Below are 22608 nucleotides of genomic sequence, written 5' to 3' on the forward strand. Positions count from 1 at the left end.
ATAATTATCTTCTTGATAACACACATACGTACTTTGTATTTTTTTAAGTTATCTCATGTCTTCTGGCCTGCAAGGGGGTGACTGTCCCCTGCAGGCCCATCTTCTCCACTATTGTCCTGATCACACACAACAAATAAGAGAAGAAAGGAAACCATGGCAACTATGTTAATCCCTAAATCCCAGAGTTTTCACAGCAGAACACCAGAGGAACACCGTGTGGACATCACAGGTTCTGTACAGCATGAGGGTTAATAAAACCATCCTCACATGACTATGATGTGTAAATTGATTTATTCTTGTACATCCACGCCACAGTGGCTGAATTCTTCACCCCAGTGAAGAGGTGATCTTTTCTCCTCATTTTAATCAACTGAGCCGTTTGGTCTTTGTTCCCCACAACATATCACAAAAAGGTTAATTCACAAAAAGCAAAATCAGCTTTATGTAAGCAGCAATACGTGAAAAACCGTGGGACCAACCATACAAGCTAGTTTACAGTTATTTTAATTTAAAAGAAAAATGTCTACGTGGATGCGCAAAGCCTAACAACACAACCGCTATAACAATTTAACTTTTGTACCACCAGATTTTCATATACGTACATTTGAAAGTGTTTTCCTCTCCCGCTTTGACCACCATCGCTATCAGACAAAAAATCTCCTGTATGGCCCACAATGAATCCTGGGATATGTTAGGACACGAAGGATACGTCGGACCAATCCTTGCAATTCGGAAAAACAAGGATGCATTTGTTGCCACATCTGGAGGACTCTTTGAATTTGGACAGCTTTCATTGCGTCGCTGTGACGTTATTGCCTCCAAATATGGCATTTGAAACATCCTTCACTGAATTTCCCATGATTCCCATGATGCACTGGGTGTTTCTTCCTCACTCACTATGTGTTAATAGACCTCTCTGCTGAATCATATCTGTTATTAATCTCTGTCTCTCTTCCACAGCATGTCTTTATCCTGTCTTCCTTCTCTCACCCCAGCCGGTCGCAGCAGATGGCCCCGCCCCTCCCTGAGCCTGGTTCTGCCGGAGGTTTCTTCCTGTTAAAAGGGAGTTTTTCCTTCCCACTGTGGCCAAAGTGCTTGCTCATAGGGGGTCATATGATTGTTGGGTTTTTCTCTGTATCTATTATTGTAGGATCTATCTTACAATATAAAGCACCTTGAGGTGACTGTTGTTGTGATTTGGCGCTGTGTAAATAAAACTGAATTGAATTGAATCTTGTCTGAAAAGTGACCTGTGACTATCCAAAGTCTTGGGGCACAACTAGATTTCCTAAATGATAGAAACCTGAGGTGCACATCACTCGTAGCCCACTGAAGTTACAGCATGCACAACTGTGGGACTCTGTGGGACCAACACCCCAATTCCAGTAAGTCTGGATCAGCTCTTCTAATCCTATGAGTCTTACCCAATAGGCAGTAGAGCTTAGATGGAGCAGATGGGGATTGGCACTGTACTAACAGCCTTAAAACCCTCTAGTTGTCCACTCTGCCTTCTCTGATAAGAAAATCCAGGAGCCCGAGTAACCTTGCAGGGTCTGTATCTTACCAGCCACACCTGTTAACAGCAGTTCTCCTCTAGGTTGGTGCACTTGGTAACTAATTGGGGTACATTTAGTGGCATAGAAAACTAAGCCCTAAGTGTCTGTTACTTTTAAAAGGCTGGATAATGTGTAAGAACTGTTCATACTAATACTCGGGTTTTTTACTAATACTGTTTCAGAAAGGGTTAAAAAAGAGAACGTCTACAATTTAGACTTTAACTGCAGGATATTTTATTAAAGCAATTTAACAGGTTCAAAGCAAAAGAAGAATCAAATAATAATAATAATCACCTGAATTATACTTATCTAATGAACCTACTCTAAGCTAATACCAACCTTGTTCAGATCCTTTTGAGGAGAAAGGTTGGAGAGGGAACGACCACAGCCAGGCATGGAGATGCGCTTGTCTCTGTGTTTTTGCGCTGAGTGGAAATAAAAAATGCTCTTGATTCTATAATCCAACACAGTAAAAATGAGCAGAGAAAAGGACAAAAAATACAAAACCAGTTTGCATGTTCACAGTTCGGGCAGCCATCGATGCATCTGGCACCTCTGCCAGAATTTCCAACTGTAAAGACTTTAGGCCAAATCTTCTGAACTGCTCATGTTGCAGACGACAAAGGGAAGACCTCTACACAAAGCTTTTATACCTGCTCATCCTTTCTGCCCCCTTACTTACCGGACATCACATCTTCTGAGATGACATCCAGTCACGCTGTTAACATCACTCCATGTCCATCCTCTCTCTGACTTTTCCACATACATGATTTAAAGTTTAAACATTAAAATCACTTAAATTTTCCTCTTTTCTGTGTTATTATTTACAAACTGAATTCTGTTGCATATGAACATTCAGTCACATTCGAGTAACTTTAGTGTTTCATTCAGTTCATGCAAATTATCTTCAGTTACATTTATCATGAGCTCATTCTTACATGAACATGCATTAGCATAATGCCTGTTTCAAATAAAGAATATTCTGTTTCACTTTTCCTCTCAAAAACTCTGTTTGTCAATCACAACATACTCATTTCTTTTAAAGTCAGACATTCTTCTAGATCAGTGGCTCCTCCCACCGTTTCACTCACAGCCTCTGAGGTCACTGAAGTCACTCCATATGAAATGTAAGTGTGTAAGTTTATATTGTGGTCAGTATGTTATCCCAGTGCTATGAGTAAAATGACTGTTTTGGCATCATTTTAACATAAAAGCTACATGTTAAGACCTTTTGCCCTGTGAAGATGTGATGAGAGGTAAGCTGGGGGGACTTGAAGCTCTTTCAACGCTGCCTTTCTCAACAGAACACTGATTCTGGATATTATGTGTGACGCCCAACAGATGTTCCTCATGGTTTACTAATCAAAGTACCAAATAGAACATTATGACCTGGATTTAACCACATGCACTTTGTTATCCAGTGTAACTTGAACTATATATATTTTTAAGAAAATAATTTTAACCTCAGCTTCTGAAAGACACAAAGACACAGCTACAAGGTCGTGTAAGTGAAGGAAAGTCCAACTTTTGTGGGAAAGAGGCCCCTTCTGCTCGAAACTGTCTGATTTGTCCCACTTGAAAATAGACGAAGACTCTTTAAAAAATAAACAAACAAACAAACAAAAACACAACGTGACTGGACTCAACTGAAAAAAAAAAAAGAATCGATAGAGAAAAGTGAGAAAATATTACATACAAGTGGGCTTAGAGCATCTTTTCATTTGAAATGCACCAGCACCAGTAACATTAATGTCATGGCATTAATACTGTGAGGCAGACACCTTACAGTATCGCAGAGGATCGTCATGAATAGACGATTCCTATGAGCAAGCAGTCGGTGACGGTGGGGAGGATGAACTCTGTTTTAACAGGAAGTGAGCTTCAGATAAATTCAGGATAAAGTTAGTTTTTACTTGCAGGTGCACCAGTTAATGTCAGAGCCAGACTTCTCACTGGATTCATATTTGTTTATTGTGCTGAAATGATCTGTGCTCTTAGAGAGTCTGGCAGGTCAAAGTAAATCCTGCTCGTGGCAAACTCTTCTCTGTAGGGCAGCAAGTCCTGCAGTGAGAACTCATCACTGTGGCCCGTCCACACAGTTAGAGTGTACCTGTCAATGTCAAGGAAAAAAGGTATTAATATATGTCAGAATGGTTTTGGAAACTCCATCTATTTGACTTTATTCTGATTTTTTTTACTTTATTGTAACAACAGATGAAAATCTAACTTTGTGGCATTGAAACATTAAAATGGTCCAATGAAATCACAACTATGAGACAAGAGTGTGGCTCGAGGTAAACTGTGATCCACACATGCTTCTGTCCAATGATGACACTTTCTCTCTCACTGCTTCGACAGACAGAGATCTCACCTAAGAAGCTAAAAGAACGTTTTATGATTATATGGTAACATAACGCTTCAGCTGTGTCCCACACCAATGTGTGCAAAGTAAAAAGGAGAAACTACTGTGACTGTTGGCAGCCTAATGACTAACTCTGATCCACAATGAGACTTATTGGATGAATACACTGATATCCAGCATATATATGGGTTCTTCAGACAACCAGGAGACAGCAAAGAAGCCACTGCATGTCTGCGGTGTTGCTCAGAGAAAACCGTCTGACGTGGCCGATATTCACCTGTCTGACTGCTTCAGCAGCCATGTCAGCTGGGAGAAGGACTTGGCCAGCAGAGCTGCACGTACTGGGAACGTGACGGGATGTTTAAGGTCTCTACATATCTTCTCCATCATATGGACCATATCCCAACTGTAGCCTGAACAAAAGCAAAACAAAACAAATCAAAATGCAAGTTCACTTTTCATAAACTTGTTATGTGAGATGCGTCACTCTGGTCTGCCGAGGACTCACTGATTCTCGTTCTAACCTCACTCAGGAAGTGCTCTCAGGTGAGACAGACACATGGTCCCACAGTTCCCAGTATAACAGCCTGGCATTCTCGCCTTCTTCCCCATTAAAAATCGCAAGAGCTCCTCAGCAGTTCTGGACCAACATTATCTGCCTGACTGCTGGCTGACTCGGCTGTCAAGGTAGTCCATGAACATGAGTTCTTGTAGTCTCAGGATGAACTCTTATGTTGCATTCATGTATTTTCCTGGTGAGAATTTATTCTTCTAGCAGCAGCTTTTGCATACCCGGATGGGTCGCGGAGACTAAATACACTGATCCACCAGGCTAGTAACGTTGTGGGAACGGAGGTGGACTCTGCCAAGATGGTGTCAGATGGTTGTCCAAGACACAGAGAATGCTGGACAAAACCTCCCACCCAGTCCGTGATGTGCTGAGCATGCTCAGAGAGAGACAGATTTACCCAAATGAGACAGAAAATAGTTCCTGCCTGTGGCTACGTCCATCTACAAGTATGCACTGCAACAGCTGCACAAAGGAGGGTCAGTCTAAGAGGGCATCTCAATTTCAGCTTTATCTACACTCACTTTTATGTAAGATAGTGGGATATTTATTTATTTATTAGAACTATTGTGTAATATACTGTATTATTTAATTGGTACTGTAACTTGTTAGTTACTGTCCTTGCTGTCGTGGAACAACTGTGACTGCATAGTTTCCTCTGGCATTAATAAAGTATTCTGAGTCTCCTCACTGCTTGGGTAGGCACCGAGCTGCTGCACCACCTGCCCTTTGACCTCCAGGCGCTGAAACAGCGTGTGAGTTGTTGCATGATCAGGGGTGGCTCTTCAACAGCAGCACTGCTCCTTGGTTTTCAAACATTCAGTTCTAAGAAGTAAATGAGTAAATCCACTTGCTGACAATATGCTGCCAGGCTATTAGAGTCGGGTGCACCACCATGTTGTCTGCGTATTTGAGAACTGTCATACTGTCCATGTTACAGGTTTATACGTGTAAATAGAGACTACATCTCAGTCACCCCTCAGGTCTGTTGAGGACGTAGGATTCTCAGCTCTGGATGTGAGATCCCATCCCACCTACAGTCACTGATTCTTCGTTAACCTGCCCCAGGTCTACGTCCTAACCCTGGAGCTGACGGCAGGTTTTCTAATATTTCTTGGCGCTGCTGGTCATGTGTTGGTCAAGACAGACAACATATAAACCATTAAGGAGGCTCTTGCTGTGTGATATGACACAGACTGGCTCGCAGTCGGAGTGTCGGCTGGTCTTGTCGCAGCAGATGGCCCTGCCCCTCCCTGACCCTTGTTCTGCTGGAGATGTCTTCCTGTTCAAACTGAGTTTTTCCTCCCCACTGTTGCCACAGTGGGTTGTTGGAATCTCTCTGTATTATTGTAAGGTCTTTACCAATATTATAAAGCAATATAAAGCGCTTTGAGGTGACTGTTGTCGTGATTTGATGGTATATAAATAAAACTGAGTTGAATTGAGACTCATTCAAGAAAAAGTTCACAATTATCAGACAGGTTTGGTCAGGCATCCACAGCAGGGCTGGGTATCGTCACTGATTTCTATAACTGATTTTGACTCAGTCAGAAATATTATAATTCTGATCACTTATCAGTACATATCCATGTTTTATATCTGTGTATAAAACAAAGCTGACACTGTGAGACTTTATCAGATGCCTTTGTGTCAAAGTAACTGAGGATAAAACAGAAAACCATGAAGCAGATGTTCCTGGCGTGGCTTTTTATAGCACAGAACCTTAAAATATTCTGCAGTAGAACCAAAACTGAAGAAAACCATGAATCAGCATATGAACATTACCTGATGCTGCTGAAGTGAAGCAGAGCAAAGTTACAGAGGTTTGATTATAGAGACAGCTGAGAGTTTTGTAAGTTGAGATCATTTTAAAAAGTTTACTGTTAGGGTGATTTTGATAATAGTTGTCATTGTTGTACTTTAATTCATAAACCTTGTCTTGAACTGCATGTTCAGATATTTTTCTGTTCCTCCCCTCCACATCTAGGATGGTGGGGAGGAAATTAGTTTCAGTGTTTAACTGCAGACATTGCATGTAAGGTTCTGGGTGTCTTTATTTAGTGAGGATGTTTACTTCCTGCCCTTTATGGCCTCACCTGTGCTTGTGTATGGTGGATCGTTAAAGGAATTAAGCTATATACAGGGTGAGGGGAGATGACCCTTTGTGATCAGCAGGAAGTCACACAAACACACACACACACACAGTGCCTGACACACCACAGGGGTTTTACAATGGGTGGTGCTTGTGTAAACTGTATGCATTTCAATAAAAGGCGGCAAGCGAAGGCTGGGGGCGGAGTCGTCTGAGGTCGAGTGCAGAGTCGCAGCTCTGAGATCCGGCCAGGCTTCCCTTCCGTCGCAAGTTAAAAATCGGTTAAGCCGATGTGTTGCTTCCTTCACGGGTGATAAGTCTCTGAACCAGCGGGGCCTGCAAGCGCAGACCCAACATTTACATTTCTTCAGTATTGAACAGCAGTTAGGCTTTTTAGTAATATCATCCTAAAACCCTCAAATATGGGTCATAATACTAAAAGGTCCTAAATGTGCTGGGGGCATCTTCTCCCACTAATCTGAATTAGAGGTGGGTTCTGATTATTGATTTTCTGATTAAAATCAATTCCAGTTTGGATAACGTGATATCGATTCATTAAATCCTGAATCGATTTTTAAATATAAACGTATTTTGCCCAAAACGCCAGAATCTCAGGTTAAACCTTACAAAATTTCAACAACCACCAAACAGCTAAAACAGTAGCTGTTTTGTCTTTGTGCAGGTACACGGATTCTGCACAAAGACATAAACACAAAGCGCGGACCCGCCGACGGATCAGAATCAGTGAGCTGTCGCCTTTCTCACCCGACGGCACAGACACGGTCGGGGCTGAAAGCCGACAGCTCACTCGTTTTGATGTGTCGGCAGGTCCGCGCTTTGTGTTTATGTCTTTTTTTGCGCTAGATTCTGAAGCTGCAGGTTTGATCTCTCTCCAACAAAAACTGACTGAACCAGCAGCAAAAGAAGATCCAAATTACAGATAAACATCGTCATGACTTCACTGTGACTATGGCTGTTTTGCCTCCACCACAATAAAAAAAAAAAAAAAAAAATCACACTTCCTGCACAGCTCTCTCTCGCTCTGTGTATTTGAAGAACAGTTTCTCATTCGCTTGCTTATTACCAGTCTACCGTTGTTTACAGCGCTGTGGGCCGCTGTGTGGTTTTTTTCTTCATTACTTAAATGACTTCTGACAAGAAAGCCGCATTTCTGCTGTTCAATACTGAAGAAATGTAAACTTTTTAAAATGATCTCAAATTGCAAAACTCTCAGCTGTGTCTGTAATCAAACCTCTGTAACTTTGCTCTGCTTCACTTCAGCAGCATCAGGTAATGTTTATATGTTGATTCATAGTTTTCTTCAGTTTTTGTTCTACTGCAGAACATTTTAAGGTAATCTGTTATAAAAAGCCAGGCCAGGAAAATCTGCTTCATGTTTTTCTGTTTTATCCTCAGTTACTTTGACACAAAGGCCTCTGCTGTGATGCTCACACCTCTGATAAAGTCTCACAGTGTCAGCTTTCTTTTTAAAGATTTAAAAATATTGATATGTACCGATACGTGATCAGAATTATAATATTTCTGACTGTCTGAGGCAAAATTTCCCTGATTCAAATCGAATCGAATCGATTTTAGAAATCAGTGACGATACCCAACCCTAATCTGAATACATTTGTTTATATGATATTATTCTTCTATTATCAATAAAACTGAGTTCTCAGTGTACACAAAGGCAGTGGTGATGAGGTATGTTTACCTGGATTATCTGTCCCAGCAGTCCATCCTGTAGTCCAGCCCAGAGACAGCACAGAGTGTGAGGGAAGACGAGTCACAACAGAGAGGAAGGTGTGACGCTGCAGAGGTCCGATCTGCCCCCCAGGACCCGAGAAGATGTCCGCATTGATCCACACAGGACGGTATGGCTCAGTCAGCACCTCCTGCAGCAGGACTAAAGATGGTGACACAGCCTCCATACTATGTGGAGAGTATAGCTCAGCGTTAGCGTCACAAACACCCACACAGCATTGGTGGAACAGAAACTGCCTCTCACCTCTTAAAGTCCAGCTTTATCCCCTTGCCATACTCTTTCACTCCCTCCAGCCATTCCCTCAGAGTGATGTCACTGTCTGTATCAGGGGGATGTGCCATGATTGGCTCCTTGGGATCACGACCTCTCATGACAATGTCAGCTTCAATCATAAGAGAAGGACCTGAAAACAGTTGTTGCCTATTAGAAACTGGCTCTTATCTTTCTTAAATATCATCCCAACTGCAAACATCACTGAATCCATCCTTTTATTTTCAGCTCAGAGGAGGTTAGCGCAGTATGACGAGCACACAGTCGCTCTGTGTTACCTCCAGCTGTGGCCTCTACAGGGAGTTTGTATGCTCTCCCTGTGCGGGTTTCTCCAGGGACTCTGGCCTCTTCCCACAGTCCAAACATGGATTAAATGTTAGGTTAACTGGAAAATCTGAGCTGGCTACGGATGCGAGGTGGATAAAGTCCTCGAAGTGTACAGAACGTGGTTAAAATGTGACTTCTAATCTTAAGTTCTTTGGTTGGTCAGTAAGACTAGAAAAGTGCTTTATAAATAACATTACAGAGTCCAGATTATTAGGCAGACCTGAGATAAATCACAGCTCACACACCAGCCCTCTAAACCATGTTACATATCATGAAGCTCCTTCCTTCACGATACAATTACATTTTATTTATACAGCACAAAATCACAATAAGGACACGCTGTGAGAGCCGGAGATTAATAATAACTACTGATTAAATGTATCAGCACATGCTGAGTAAAAACACTGAGTGCATCATGGGAAGCTCCCAGCAGCCATGCTTGAGGAAGCAATGTGTTCCCATATTTCTGTACAACAGCCAAAGATTATAATGCATTCTAATATTTTTACTCTAAAATTTGTATTTCTGTTGAAAAGTATGATAACATGAGTCAGCAGGGAGAAACTATGATTTCAGCCTTTATCAGAGTGACGCAGCCACGGTTACGTTAATGCGGATGCTAATGTGAAGGAAACAGAAACTTAACACGGCCACGAAAAATAGTTCGAAGTCTGCAACCTTCAGGACAGAACAAGGGCTGATTTAGACAAAATGACCTTTAACATAAACAAAAATAAAATGTCAGGTGTTTGAATTTTCATGTTGACGTCAGCGGGACTGACAGCCACGTCACGGACTCACCTGTGAGCGCCTCCGCCAGCCTGCTCCGGCTGTTCGCTGCATGCGACCAGCTAACCTCGGCAGCGTCCATCCTCGTTATAAAACTCCGACTGAAGAAATAGTCCAGCGTTTGGTCACGCATCGCACCTGCGAACAGAACACGAGGATCGAACTCATTAGCCATTAGCTCCTCTCTGTCACAGTAAAGTGGAGCTAGCTAAAATAAGTGAGCGTAGCTGCAAAGCTCGACATTACTGCCTGTTTTACCCTTTAAATTCCACAAGACATAAAATATAAAACACCCGATTAAAATTAAGGCAATTCTGTGAAAACTCAGCAAAAGATTCGTTTTCATTGCCGAACTCCGCGATCCAAAACGGAAGATAAATAACAACACATTTCCGGTCCGACATTGTCAAAATAAAAGAACCGGTAGTCTTTTACTGATTCAATGCAATATTTATCGAGATTTCACAGTTCAAAATCTAAGCGAGCCAATTCCCCCCAACCTTTATTCTATTCGACGTGAGACAATAAAATATAAGCTCTAAAAGAAAACGTCTCTAAAATTAGAAATATTCTGTCTCAGAGTGAGGCTGAAACACTAGTTCATGCATTTATTACTTCCAGGCTGGACTACTGTAATTCTTTATTATCAGGATGTCCTAAAAACTCCCTGAAAAGCCTTCAGTTAATCCGAAACGCTGCAGCAAGAGTCCTGACAGGGACTAGAAAGAGACTTCTATCCAACTTTCCTTTGATAGAAACTCCCTCAGCAGTATTTCTAATGTGCCTTCTTGAGCAGGGGGACCTTGTGGGCCCTGCCAGATTTCTATCCACTCAAGTGTAGCTGATGGTGTTTTTGGTGACTGTGATCCCAGCTGCATAAGGATCTTTAACAAGTTCCTCCCGTGTGGTTTTGGGCTGGTCCGGCACCTTTCTTATAATCACCCTCACCCCTGTTGTGTAAAGTGCTTTGAGTGCTCAAATAGAGTAGAAAAGTGCTATAGAAGAACCAGTCCATTTATCACGAGGCAAGGAGCTACCTCATGTTCTGGTTCCACCTCAGTCTGCCTCCAGGCTTCTGGGGGGCATCGCTGCAGCTTCCCACCCTCATTATCAAGTACATTTGTGACAAAGACATTCTCACTCTCACTGACACAATAAGATGATTTAGATTTATGTATCTGTGTATTTTCTAATGTTTGTGTTTCAGGTGCTGTATGTTTGGGTTTCTTTGTTGTGTTTTTGTCTCTTACAGATGCAGCAGTTGGTGATACATGGTGGATTTCTACTTGCTGATTCTGATAACATCTTCCCCTCTTGAAAATAAATCCTTAGTAGCAACAGGCACAAGATCTGATTTTTTTTTCTGTATTAGTTTTGTTTGTGTAATTTGCAGTAAACTGTCTCATGACTCATTCAAATATTCTCCTACTGACAGTGTGATAGATTGATTATTAGTCAAAGTTCAATGTAAAGTTAAACCGTTGTGGTCAAAAGTGACTTGATTTATTTTGAAAAAATGTAAATGTATAAATAAGGGTAAAAATGTCCCATCAAAGTAAGGCAATGGAATTAATTCATGCTTCAATTGTAAACATAGTCCATCAATCTATTAAACAGCTGTGTACCACAGGCCTTCAAGCTGGCAGCAGTTAACCTGTTGCTTGACCCAGCTGTCTTAGCTAATTATAGGCCAATGTCCAACCTTCCTTTATTTAAAAAAAAACCTTGAAAGAGTGGTTGTAAAACAGCTAAAAGACACGTTCACAGTGTCCATTTCATGCTTTGCTTCTCCAAAATGTGCAACGTACACGCATGCAGAAGCTGCAGTAACAGCAGAGGGACATATTTGATTTCAAGCCAACATGAACAGAATCACAGGAAATGTTTAAATGAATCTTCTGTTTGTTAAAGATGTGACTGTGAAATAGACTAGTCTGCTTAGTAAAAAGGAACATAGAATATGGCATTTAACACATTCATGCAGCCTGGTCCTACCAGCTGCAGCCTTGTTCTATGAACAAGTTACGGGGTTTGTAACATGCTGCATGTGTCAACATTCACCGTTTAGCTTTTGTCAGAGATGTTATGACAGGTATGTTAAAGTGTTCAGTAAAAAGGATGGAAACATACTGTTAATTAAGCCGTCTGTGCATGTGAAAACCACAAACAAGAGTGGAACAGGAGAAGACAACAAAGAGGTCCTAAAATAAAATAAAAATTGAGGCTGCAAGCAGCGACGAGGGTTCTGGTGCAGGTTTGGATGTGCCACGGTCGAGCCAACCTACAGCTTGTGTGTGTGGCTGGGTCTGAAATGCACTGCGATGTCCCGCTTGTAGAAAACTGTTCTGAATTTCTCAGACAAACCTGCCACGTAGGAGATGACAGCTTTGTTTCGTCTGTCACCCCGCTTCTCCCCAGTTGGCGTTTGACCTCGTTTCCTGTGCATCTTTGCTGAAGGCCCAATGAAATAACCACGTCTTAAGACTGTTTGTTACACGTGTGTTCATTTTCCTTCTCTTTGTGACTCAGAAAAGTCAAAGAGAGAAAAACCCTTAGCCCTGCATACAGGTGGTTTGTAACTACACACACTAACCAGCACACCACTACAGTTACCCCATCTATTCAATTTTATTTATATAGCGCCAAATCACAACAGTTGCCTCAAGGTGCTTTATATGAGAATATACTCATATAAAGCATGAGACTCTCTATTCTCATGCTGTTTGAGCTTCAGATCATCCTGACCATACATTAATCACACCTCCATGCACCGTCACTTTTATACACAACATATTTGCACACATACTTGTCCTTTATATTTATACCTATACCTTTATCTCTGTTTCTGCAAGTGCTTGTTGAGTTGTTATAGCAGCAAGTATACAACAACTTCCCTCTGGGATCAATAAAGTTCCTCTGATTCTGATCGATGCCGAGTTACTGCCATGTGATTGGACCACATACTTGCCTTACCAAGCAGTTGAACGGGTCACTCAGTGAGTAAATGTAGAGACCGCACGGTACTTACTGGCTACCATGAGGAAAAATGTACTCCAGAGAAACAGGTGGAAATGCATTTACTGTGCTGGAAGTGCGAGCAGAGCACAGTGAGCATTCAGAGCAGGACAGACATCTCTCATTCAGTCATAATCTTTATTCCTTTTCCTCAGGACAGAACTGATTTAGCACCTAACCAAGGTATGAGGCAAGCAAGCCAATACAATCCCCATTACACAAGAAAACTAATTTAAAAGCCAGAACAGTCGGCAGTGTCAACATAGCCACTTTTTCCACAAATCAAAACTTGTCTTTTTACATCTATAGATTACACAAATACTTATTATATATGCAAATGAACAGACAAAACTACATACCTGGGCTTACAATGTCACTACTAACAAAGATATATCAACACTGAAATATCCTTCTGAGTCTGCTGCATCCCATAGGTCTTCATCTGAAGTGTAGATTAGCATTGAAACGTAACAAGACCACAGCATCAAACAGCACTCGCATTAAGCACAGTAATACAGGAACTTTGACATATCTGTTGGCCAAATAAAAGGTTCACAATAACAACAAAAACACAGACCAGCTCTGAATGCAACTGTACAGATGAATGAAGGCATTGATATCTCCTCACGCTTCCTTCTGACCCACATTACAGTTCAGTCCGGCTCCACTTTAAACACACAGGTGGAGATGGGAGCAGTGACACAAGCTTAAGCTCTGCTGTATTGATTCTATGTAAGAAGCACGTCAGGTAAAAACGTCCGTCTAGCACAGAGTTCTCAGCCCCCACGGTAAGAAATCTACAACTAAAAACAATACACGTGTGTGTCATACAAAGTCAGGCTGTGGTTAGACTGGTACATCTGGAGCTTAAAAACAAAGAAGCCAGTACACAGGAGACGAGCATACGACATTTTAGTACAGCTGGTATGTAGATTCAATTCGTAACGCAAGCTTAGAAACTGTCGTAATCTTTCTTGTCTTTTTTGCCTTCGCCCTCGAAGCTGTCTGTGCCATCGCTGTTGTCACGGCGACGCTTCCGGCTGTTGCGGATGCTGAAGCGAGGGTTCATCTGCGGCAGAGGGTCCATTCCCAAAACTTTATGAATCTGACGGAAAGCCAGCAGCCTAAGAGCAAACTAAACACACAAAGTTGGAGAACATGTGAGTCAAAGAGCAGAACCAAACCTTTCAACAGTCTCGGATGTGCACGTTTGGGGGGTTTATTTACTCTTTGTGTGACCTGATCAACTACTTGCAAAAACTTGACACAGGGGGAAAGCCAGTGATTCCACTGGGGCACCAGCAGGAAGGGAAGCAAGGTTGGGAACACTGCAGCTGGATTCTACCACGCTGGACAGAGTACAGAGTAGAGATGGACCGATCCGATATTACGTATCGGTATCGGTCTGATACCGACCTAAATTACTGGATCGGATATCGGCCAGAAATAAAAAATGTAATCTGATCCATTAAATATCAAAAAAAAGCACCTGACAAAACTTGCTACACGTGTAACTCTGCTCATAACCGCAGCACGTCGGAGCAGTATGCGTCCAGCATTTCATCTCCGAGGAAGTTATCCCAGAGAGAAGTAAAGCAAGTGTGTAAGTTCATCTCTGAATGTTTGTAAAGCGTTCCCACGTTAAGCTTAACAACCGACATATGGAGCGACTGCCTCTCTCTCCCTCTCCTGCTGCTACTTCAATCGTGAAACTGCTTAATGATCAGCTGATCGGCTTTTCTGTCGCGAGTCCGTCTCTCTTCTTTGTTTTTGGCCCACTTCTCACCAGAAAGAGGAAACCAGCGGCTGAACAACAGCAGAACGTTTAACCTTGATAAGCTGTTGTTAGAATGTATTTAATATTACTTTCTACACCAGGATCCTTTTCTAGCTGACGGCTGGTAACTGTGCAGGGGCGGATCTAGCAAAGTGTAGCCAGGGGGGCCGATAGGGCATGAACAGGGAAAAGGGGGCACAAAGACATACTTTTCTTTATTTTATTATTCTTGAAAAATAATTTATTTCAGTCCATTTTTTTCACCCTGCATCAGATTAAAGTTGATTACGTCGATTAAGCATCATGAGGTGGAGGGTGGGGGGGTGGTTCCCTTTTTTTTTTTTTTGCTGGGAGTTTGCAACCCTATTAGTTAGGTTGCTTAATATTTCTGCTAAGTACTCTTTAAAATACCAGAATAGGAAGGATGGAGCAGGTTTAAGTTTATTAGATTGATCAGTGTTGCTGAACTATGAAATATTTTGGGTGCAGTGTATTTTTTTTTTTTTTTTTTTTTTTTTTTTTACACACAGGTATAACAAAATAGCTTTAGTGTTGTTGTTTATTTAAACTTGAGTATGAACTTATACAAAATGCAGCAAGATATTAAAAAAACAGTTTTATTGATTAAAAAACACTATATCGGATTCATATCAGTATCGGCCGATATCCAAATTTATGATATCGGTATCGGACATAAAAAAAGTGGTATCGTGCCATCTCTAGTACAGAGTAGGCTAGCAGGATCATGGGGTTCACTGCTGTCAGCAGGATGGAGGTCAGAAGACAGAGTTATTGGAAGAGAGTGGTGGGAGCAACGAGAGTCAGAGATGTTCCCTGGGAACGCGCAGGATGGACAGGACAGCGTGCAGACGAGGGATAGAGCACATACTGGGTTCTGTATTCATCTAAGGGAGGACAGAGTTGCTCATCTTTCCCTCAACTCTGGAACCCAACCTCATCTCTAAAGCTAATGATGCCAAACAACAAACAGATTGCCAGGTGCTTAAATTAACAGGTGGTATGCTCAGATCTTTGAAGGAGAAATGCTTTATGTGCTTCGTGTAACCACAATCTTAAAAAACAAACAAAAGCAGCAGCAACTCATCTTAAACATTTTCAAATGCTAAATGTGTCTGCATGTTTACAGAAACAGATTTTTTTTTTTTTTTTTTACTTGGGCACTTGAGGTAATGTCCTCTCTCTGCTGCTCTCCCAAAGTTGCTAGGGTATCCACGGGCTTCTTTTCACAGGGATCTACCAGTCCTGGTCCACCTAGTGGGGAAAAACACACTTCATTAGGGGGGATTCAAATCCCACTGATCAACACACCAACCAGCCAATAGGCCAGATGTTGGAGGTTTGAATATACGTCACAATTTCAAATGGGAATATAAAACCACCCATCAAACCCTTTGATAGTCACAGATCTGGTTCTTCATATCTTCTTGCATAAAACATTACATGTCTTTAAACCAAGTGCAGCCTTTACTGCCACTGTACCCACAGTGGAACATCACTTTGCAGGTATCTTCTCATGTTCTTTAGTGTTTTGGCTTCTTTCAAAACTAACCAAAGGAAATAAGATAAGATAACCTTTATTAGTCCCACACGTGGGAAATTTGTTTTGTCACAGATTTGTCACAAATCTGCCAACATAACAAAGACTCAAGCTAAGAATGTGGAAGTCCTCCATATAGGGCAACTTAATCATGACTGTAGATGTCCCAGTGTAAGAAAGCTGCCTGTGAACAGTACTCCTACAATATTGACTGACAGTAGCTGGCCAAGGTGATTTTCAGCCCTCAAATATGAGATTTGATAATCAACTGAATGTGCTTCACTATAGTTTCATGTTGTGTCTCCACATTTCATCAGCTTGAAACGCTGAAGTTAGCGGTAAATGGGCTGGTTCTTACACAGCAGTTTTCTACTCTACAAACTCGGACCACCTTATCCTGATTGCCAGTGAACGATGGCACTTGCTGTAAAAACTCACCACAAATAACTTGTTCCATTCATACATTCATCCAAGCATTTTCCTGTGCTAAGTGCTTTCTAACATTCACACCCCGGCTCCAATGGATGCATCACAGAAAAACTGGGGCTTGCCATCTCCCCCAAGGATATTTGGATCGGTCTCCCGATCTACAGCCATGGGTGCACACAGGTTCACGCCTAGACATCTGCATCTGGTGTGCTCTTAAAGTGTTCCTTTGGAGCATGTATTTTTATTTTTATTTTTATTTTTTTAAACATATGTTTGTTTGTTTTTTTTGTTTTTTTCCCAACAGTATCCAACACAAAAATATAATGAACATATGGCAGGTATTAAATAATAATAATAATAATAATAATAATAATAATAATAATAATAATAATACTACTACTACTACTACTACTACTACTACTACTAATAATAATGATAGTAATAATAATTGAAATGTTAATCCTAAAAGAATTCAAAATAAGTGAATAATTAAATAATTTAAGATAGCAAACAATACAAATAAATACAATTTCAAAAAAAAAAAAAAAACCAAAAAAAAAAAAAAAAAAAAAATCATAACGTAGGTTACACAGTATATTCCCAACAGCAATTCAGACATTATTCATCATTACCTAGTTATCTTATTCACCCACCGCCCCCCCCAAATCCCCACTCCTCAGTAGATCTAGAAATATCTTCCAAATGTTGTAAAATTCAGAAGCCTTCTTTCTAACAATATAAGTCAGTTTCTCAAGAGCTAAACTCGATGTTAAGTTGTTTAACCAGTGGTTAAAGGAGGGGCAACCAACATTCTTCCAACATAATGCAATACAGCGTTTGGCCTGTAGCAAACAAAGATCGACCATTTTTCTTTCCTCACACAACAGAGTACAGTCATCTGGGTACAAGCCTAAAATACATAACTTAGGGCAAAGCGGTACAGGGGAAGTTGTGATCTGAGAGATATATTGTAACACTGAGCTCCAAAATTTTTGAATCTCTTCACATTTCCACAGGCAGTGGTATAGTGTACCCTGATGTCTATTACACTTATAGCATAGATCAATTATATTAGGATCAAATTTATTCAATTGCACAGGGGATATATATGTTCGCATTATCCAGTTAAATTGTATCATTCTCAAACGAGTGTTAATGGTTTGAGTGTGTGCTTTTAAACATATTTCACTCCATTCAGTAGATGAAATATCTTCTTGTAAGTCACTAATCCACTCCCGTCTTCTACCATCAGAGTTGTCCTTATGGTTTTCAACTAACATGCTATAAAACTGGGACACCAGTCTTTTACCAAAACAGTTTTTTGTAACATGAGTTTCTAGGATGGAGAGTGGGGGTTGATGCACTGAGTTGTTTAAGTGTGCCAGAATAAAACTTCTAAGTTGTAAATACTTAAAGAAGTGTTTCTGTGGAATATTAAACTTTGCCCTTAATTCACTGAATGACATTAGAGAGTATTCCTCATATAAGTCCTGTAATTTCGCAACACCCTTGTTAAGCCATTCTTTAAAGCCCAAGTCATTCTTAGCCGGAACAAAGAGTTCATTACCCCAAATTGGGGAGAAACAGGACAACCTTGGAGAGTCATTCAACATTTTTTGTACTTCATGCCAAACAACAACAGTGTTTTTTTACAAAGGGATTAGTAGTAGTTTTCTTTAAAGTTTTAAAGGGTGCTGAGTATAGATAGCTATGTAATGACAAACCCTTTGAGGACATTTTTTCAATTTCTAACCAGGGAAGGAAAATATCGTTTGAAAACCAAAACATAGTGGTCCTCAGCTGAGCAGCCCAATAATACCATTCTAAATTTGGAAATTGTAGCCCTCCTCTATCATATGGTAAATACAAGAGGGAGAGTCTGAGTCTTGGCTTCCTATTGTTCCAGATGAAATTAGAGAGGAGCTTTCTGGTCTTGGAAAAAAAAGGAGGAGGGGCCAGCGGAATTGACTGAAAGATATATAGAAATTTAGGTAATATAGTCATTTTTACTATGTTTATTCTTCCCAGTAAAGAAAGAGGCAATGATATTAATCTAGTGATCTCTTCCGACACCTCTATTACCATGGGCTCATAATTGGCTGAACTAAGATCGCTTATCTTTGGGGTTACTCTGATGCCCAAATATTTAAATCCCTCTGTGGCATTCACAAATGGATGGGACACAACTGGTTTCATCCTCTCATTCACATTTAAAAACATAATGGATGATTTTTCTTTATTCACTTTGAACCCAGAGAAACTGCCAAATTGATCAAATAGCTTCAGGAGAGATGGTATTGATTCTGCGAGGTGTGATAGAAACAGAATAGTATCATCAGCGTACATTGCTGTTTTGTGTAGCGTCTCCCCAATCTTAATACCATGGATTGAAGGATGTGATCTAATTGCTATTGCTAAAGGTTCCATGGCTAGTACAAAAAGCAGAGGTGAAATTGGAGACCCTTGTCTGGTGCCTCTAAATAGCTCAAAAGGATGAGAGATGAGATTATTGGTAGATACCATTGCAACCGAATCAGCAAGTAAAATTTCAACCCATCTACGGAAGTGATCACCGAATCCAAAACGCTTAAGCACCTCAATTAGATAGGGCCATTCAACTCGATCGAACGCCTTCTCCGCATCGAGTGATAGTATTGCAGTATCAGGTGACTCTTCACATTTGTGGATTATATTGAGAACTCTCCTCACGTTGTGGAACCCCTGACGATTTTGAACGTTGGAGCATGTATTTTGCATTTGCCTGCACTGAAATGCGATCCAAGTATCAGGAGAGAACACAAGGGAAACAAATGTTAACTGCTAAAAGAAGCCTAGCTGAATTAGCAGCAATAAAGCACATGGGCACAGAAACACACTCAGTACTTCTGCATGGTTATAAAATCAGTCCTGAAAATGTTCAGCGCTCCTCTGACCTGTGGACACTGAAGAGCTGAAAGGGTCTGGGTTTTGTTGGTGATATTTTACTGAAGCCCTTCAGCTTCCCTGACTGAAGCAATCAGATCCCAGATCAGAACAAAGGGAAGGAAGTTTGATTCATAATGAATGTATTCACATACCACAGTCACACAATGACCGTCAGTGGGGGTGGTGAAATAGCCTTAAATTAATTCAGGGGAGTCTTGTAGCTTTGATCAGAACAACGGCTTCAGTTCCTCCTCAGAAAGAGCCGTCTGACAACAGCTTAAACCCAGAAAACTCTCATTGTGAAGTTAGCTGAAAGACATTTTGCTACCATTTTACATTACTTACATGTTTCCCTGAGAAATACCACCTATATTAGAATGTTTAACATGACTGCAACTAAAGAAAAACAGACTGAAAATATAATTTAACTGAGGGGAAATAAGGCTAACCCCAAAACAAAAAGAAAAAAAGAAAAAGGAGTAAAATCTGCACAGAGGCACAAGGACAAACTTGTCTGTGGAGGAGACCTTAATATTACATTAAAACCAAATCTGGACGCATCGGGGATATCTCAATCACCAAAACTAACTAGAAAACTGAACCTTCTGCTAGAGGAGACGGGATTGGTGGATATTTGGAGGCATCTCAACCCAACAGCAAGGAACTATACTTTCTATTCATCTCCACATTCAACCTACTGGAGAATTGATTACTTCCTCACTTTTGGTACTGACATGAACAGAGTACAAGAGTGCCACATCGGGTCAATGGACGTTTTCGACCACTGCCCTCTATATGTATCTTTAAAACTTACTCAAAGGAGAAAAATTACCAATTGGAAATGAAATTCTAGTATACTGAATGAACGGACATGTGAACAGTTGAGAAAAGACATTGAGGATTACCTGGAATATGATGATAAAGATGAGTTATTCCCACAGATTTTGTGGGATGCGTGCAAAGCAGTAATGAGAGGAAAAGTTATTGCTATAACCTCTAATATTAAAAAATCCAAAGTTGCAAGATTCCAGAAGCTGCAGTCGGAACTATTGATACCAAGACAAAATTAGAAATAGCAAAGAGGAGAAATCTAATTGATGAGATATACACCCAAGAAGTCCAAACGAAACTAATGTTGACCAAACAAAGATATTACGAGGGGGGAGCTAAATATATGAAACAATTGGCATATAGATAAGGAAACAACAAGCAGACAGAACAGTATACAGGATAAGGGATCCGGAAACCAAAATGGAAATGCTGGGTATAGAGGAAATTAAGGACTGCTTTAAGAGATACTATGAAAAATGATATTTACAACCACCCACAAATAATGAAGATCAAGTTTGTTTGACATGTTACACGTCCCAAAACTCACAGCAGAAGAAAACTAATGGTTAGTGAAGCAAATTACAAGGGAAGAACTTCACTTGGCGATTGGTAAACTCGAGGCAAACAAATCTCCAGGTACAGATGGCTTTACTGCGGTGTTCTGAAGGCAGGACTGTGATGCAGTTTTTTTGCCTCACCACTAGAGGGCGTGGCTGTTTTGTAAGTAATGTTTGACTGGGATGAAAAATGGTGTTCATGGAGGCAGTGTGAATCACAAGTTATGCTCGGGAGCAGTTTATGTGGGTTCATTGAGAGTGTGCGTCCATAAGAATGGTGAGTTACAGGATATTTCTTGTGTAAGAAGGATAGCCTGTATGTTTTATCATATCATTTTCATAACTTGAAATGTAAATAGAAATTGTACATTTAAAAAAAATATGCACAAGTTTTGCAAACAACAAAGTTATCTGGTACTATTTACCTAAAAATGCAGCCAAGGCTCAGACGTTTTTCATATAACCATTTCAAACTATTTACAGAACAATCAGGTGTTCTGCATCAAATAAGAAGGCACACAAATTATTTATGCAACTCCAAAATATAGTTTGTGTCCACTATAAGACAGAGGAGAACAGCACAGGGATAAACCTGCAGGTCTGACAGCAGGTGTGTCACTCAGCGTTTACACTGCAACCTGCCTTTGGTGGCTTTAAGGCAGCAACTGTGACGTTCACTAGTAGAACTGACACACAAAACAAAACAACGACTGCACTACACACTAAGTACACAAGGCAACACACTAACTTGAGACTCCAAACACTGTAAACGTCACAAATCTACCACGTATCAAAACTCTCTCTCTCTTTTTCGCTCACTCGCTCTCTCTCTCTTCCCAAACAACCAAATACCACATGTTGCCGTATCATTTTTTTGATTGGTCGACATGGTACATTTTTCCACCAATAGGGAAGGAGTATTTTTTCTTTTTCTTTTTTCACTCACAAGCAAAGCGTGTTTGCTAGCGCTCTCCTTAGAAAATGCCGTTTTAACCGTTTCTTCCCGGAGTAAAACGCCACTGTTTTATTCAGAAAAAAAACAAAAAACATTGGTTTTACATGGCCTATCAACACAATTTAAAAACTGGTATATAGTTTGAAGTCCACACGTTGACCCAAGTTGAAATGGAGACGGTTAATCAGAAAGCCTTAAGTTGGCCAGTTATGTATCGGGCTAATGTTTAAAGCTTTCACTTGAGTAAATTAACTCATATTACTGCTAAGTGATGTTAGCCAAGTTCACAGCATATTCCATAATAGCGCTGCCATACTGCATCACACTCAGTGCATTTCAATTTCTCCAGCGAGTTTGATAGCTAGCAAAATAATAATCATAATTTTAAAAAACAGCATGTGTAACGTACGCGTACTGGAAAATTATTTACTAGGACTCACCTATCATGCGACAGGAGAGCGCAAACTCCGCCATTGTCGTTTTCCATCAAATACTCATTAAAACAGCAACCTAGAGGTATGTTAGCGCACTCATCCCCGACTGTCCAAGGGAGGGGCGGGGTCACATATTGAAACAGACGCAAGGCAGCCCAGGTGGGGAAATTTTGCTTTTACATTTTGCAACTCATTTTATTTCTCTATCTGATAAGAAAACTATTCAGTCAGATAGTTATTTGTGGTGAATGAAATACAGTTACACTTTCAAGCACTTTTAAGCACCACATCTGAAATCCAAGCACTTTTCAAACCTTGAAAAGACAACATTAAAATTCAAGGATTTCAAGCACCCGTACGAACCCTGTAGATATTAGCAGATGGTCATTAACTCC

At 40.6% G+C, this 22608-nt stretch overlaps 2 protein-coding genes across 3 annotated transcripts in view; both read right to left on the bottom strand.

The window, feature by feature from the left end:
• Positions 1 to 1773: 1773 nt before the first annotated feature.
• On the bottom strand, positions 1774 to 10147 carry fam151b (family with sequence similarity 151 member B). Its single transcript, XM_005461817.4, has 6 exons — positions 9991 to 10147; positions 9745 to 9870; positions 8590 to 8749; positions 8296 to 8513; positions 4196 to 4331; positions 1774 to 3666 (listed from the first exon to the last, which is right to left on the bottom strand). The coding sequence occupies exons 1-6, from the start codon at positions 10076 to 10078 to the stop codon at positions 3525 to 3527; spliced, it is 870 nt and encodes a 289-aa protein (XP_005461874.1). The 5' UTR covers positions 10079 to 10147; the 3' UTR covers positions 1774 to 3524.
• Positions 10148 to 12866: 2719 nt separating this feature from the next.
• Positions 12867 to 22608, bottom strand: part of zfr (zinc finger RNA binding protein) — a 73189-nt gene continuing 63447 nt past the window's right edge. The window contains exons 19-20 of one of the 2 annotated variants that reach the window (XM_019365637.2): positions 15699 to 15796; positions 12867 to 13882 (exon numbers count right to left, since the gene is read on the bottom strand). In XM_019365637.2, coding sequence (XP_019221182.1) covers positions 13700 to 13882; positions 15699 to 15796 — 281 coding nt within the window. In that variant the 3' untranslated portion in view covers positions 12867 to 13699. Of the gene's footprint in view, positions 13883 to 15698; positions 15815 to 22608 lie in introns of both variants that reach the window. The other variant, XM_019365636.2, reaches the window with a different exon arrangement.

The sequence above is a fragment of the Oreochromis niloticus genome, linkage group LG12, assembly GCF_001858045.2.
Source record: "Oreochromis niloticus isolate F11D_XX linkage group LG12, O_niloticus_UMD_NMBU, whole genome shotgun sequence".
Classification (NCBI taxonomy): Eukaryota; Metazoa; Chordata; class Actinopteri; order Cichliformes; family Cichlidae; genus Oreochromis; species Oreochromis niloticus.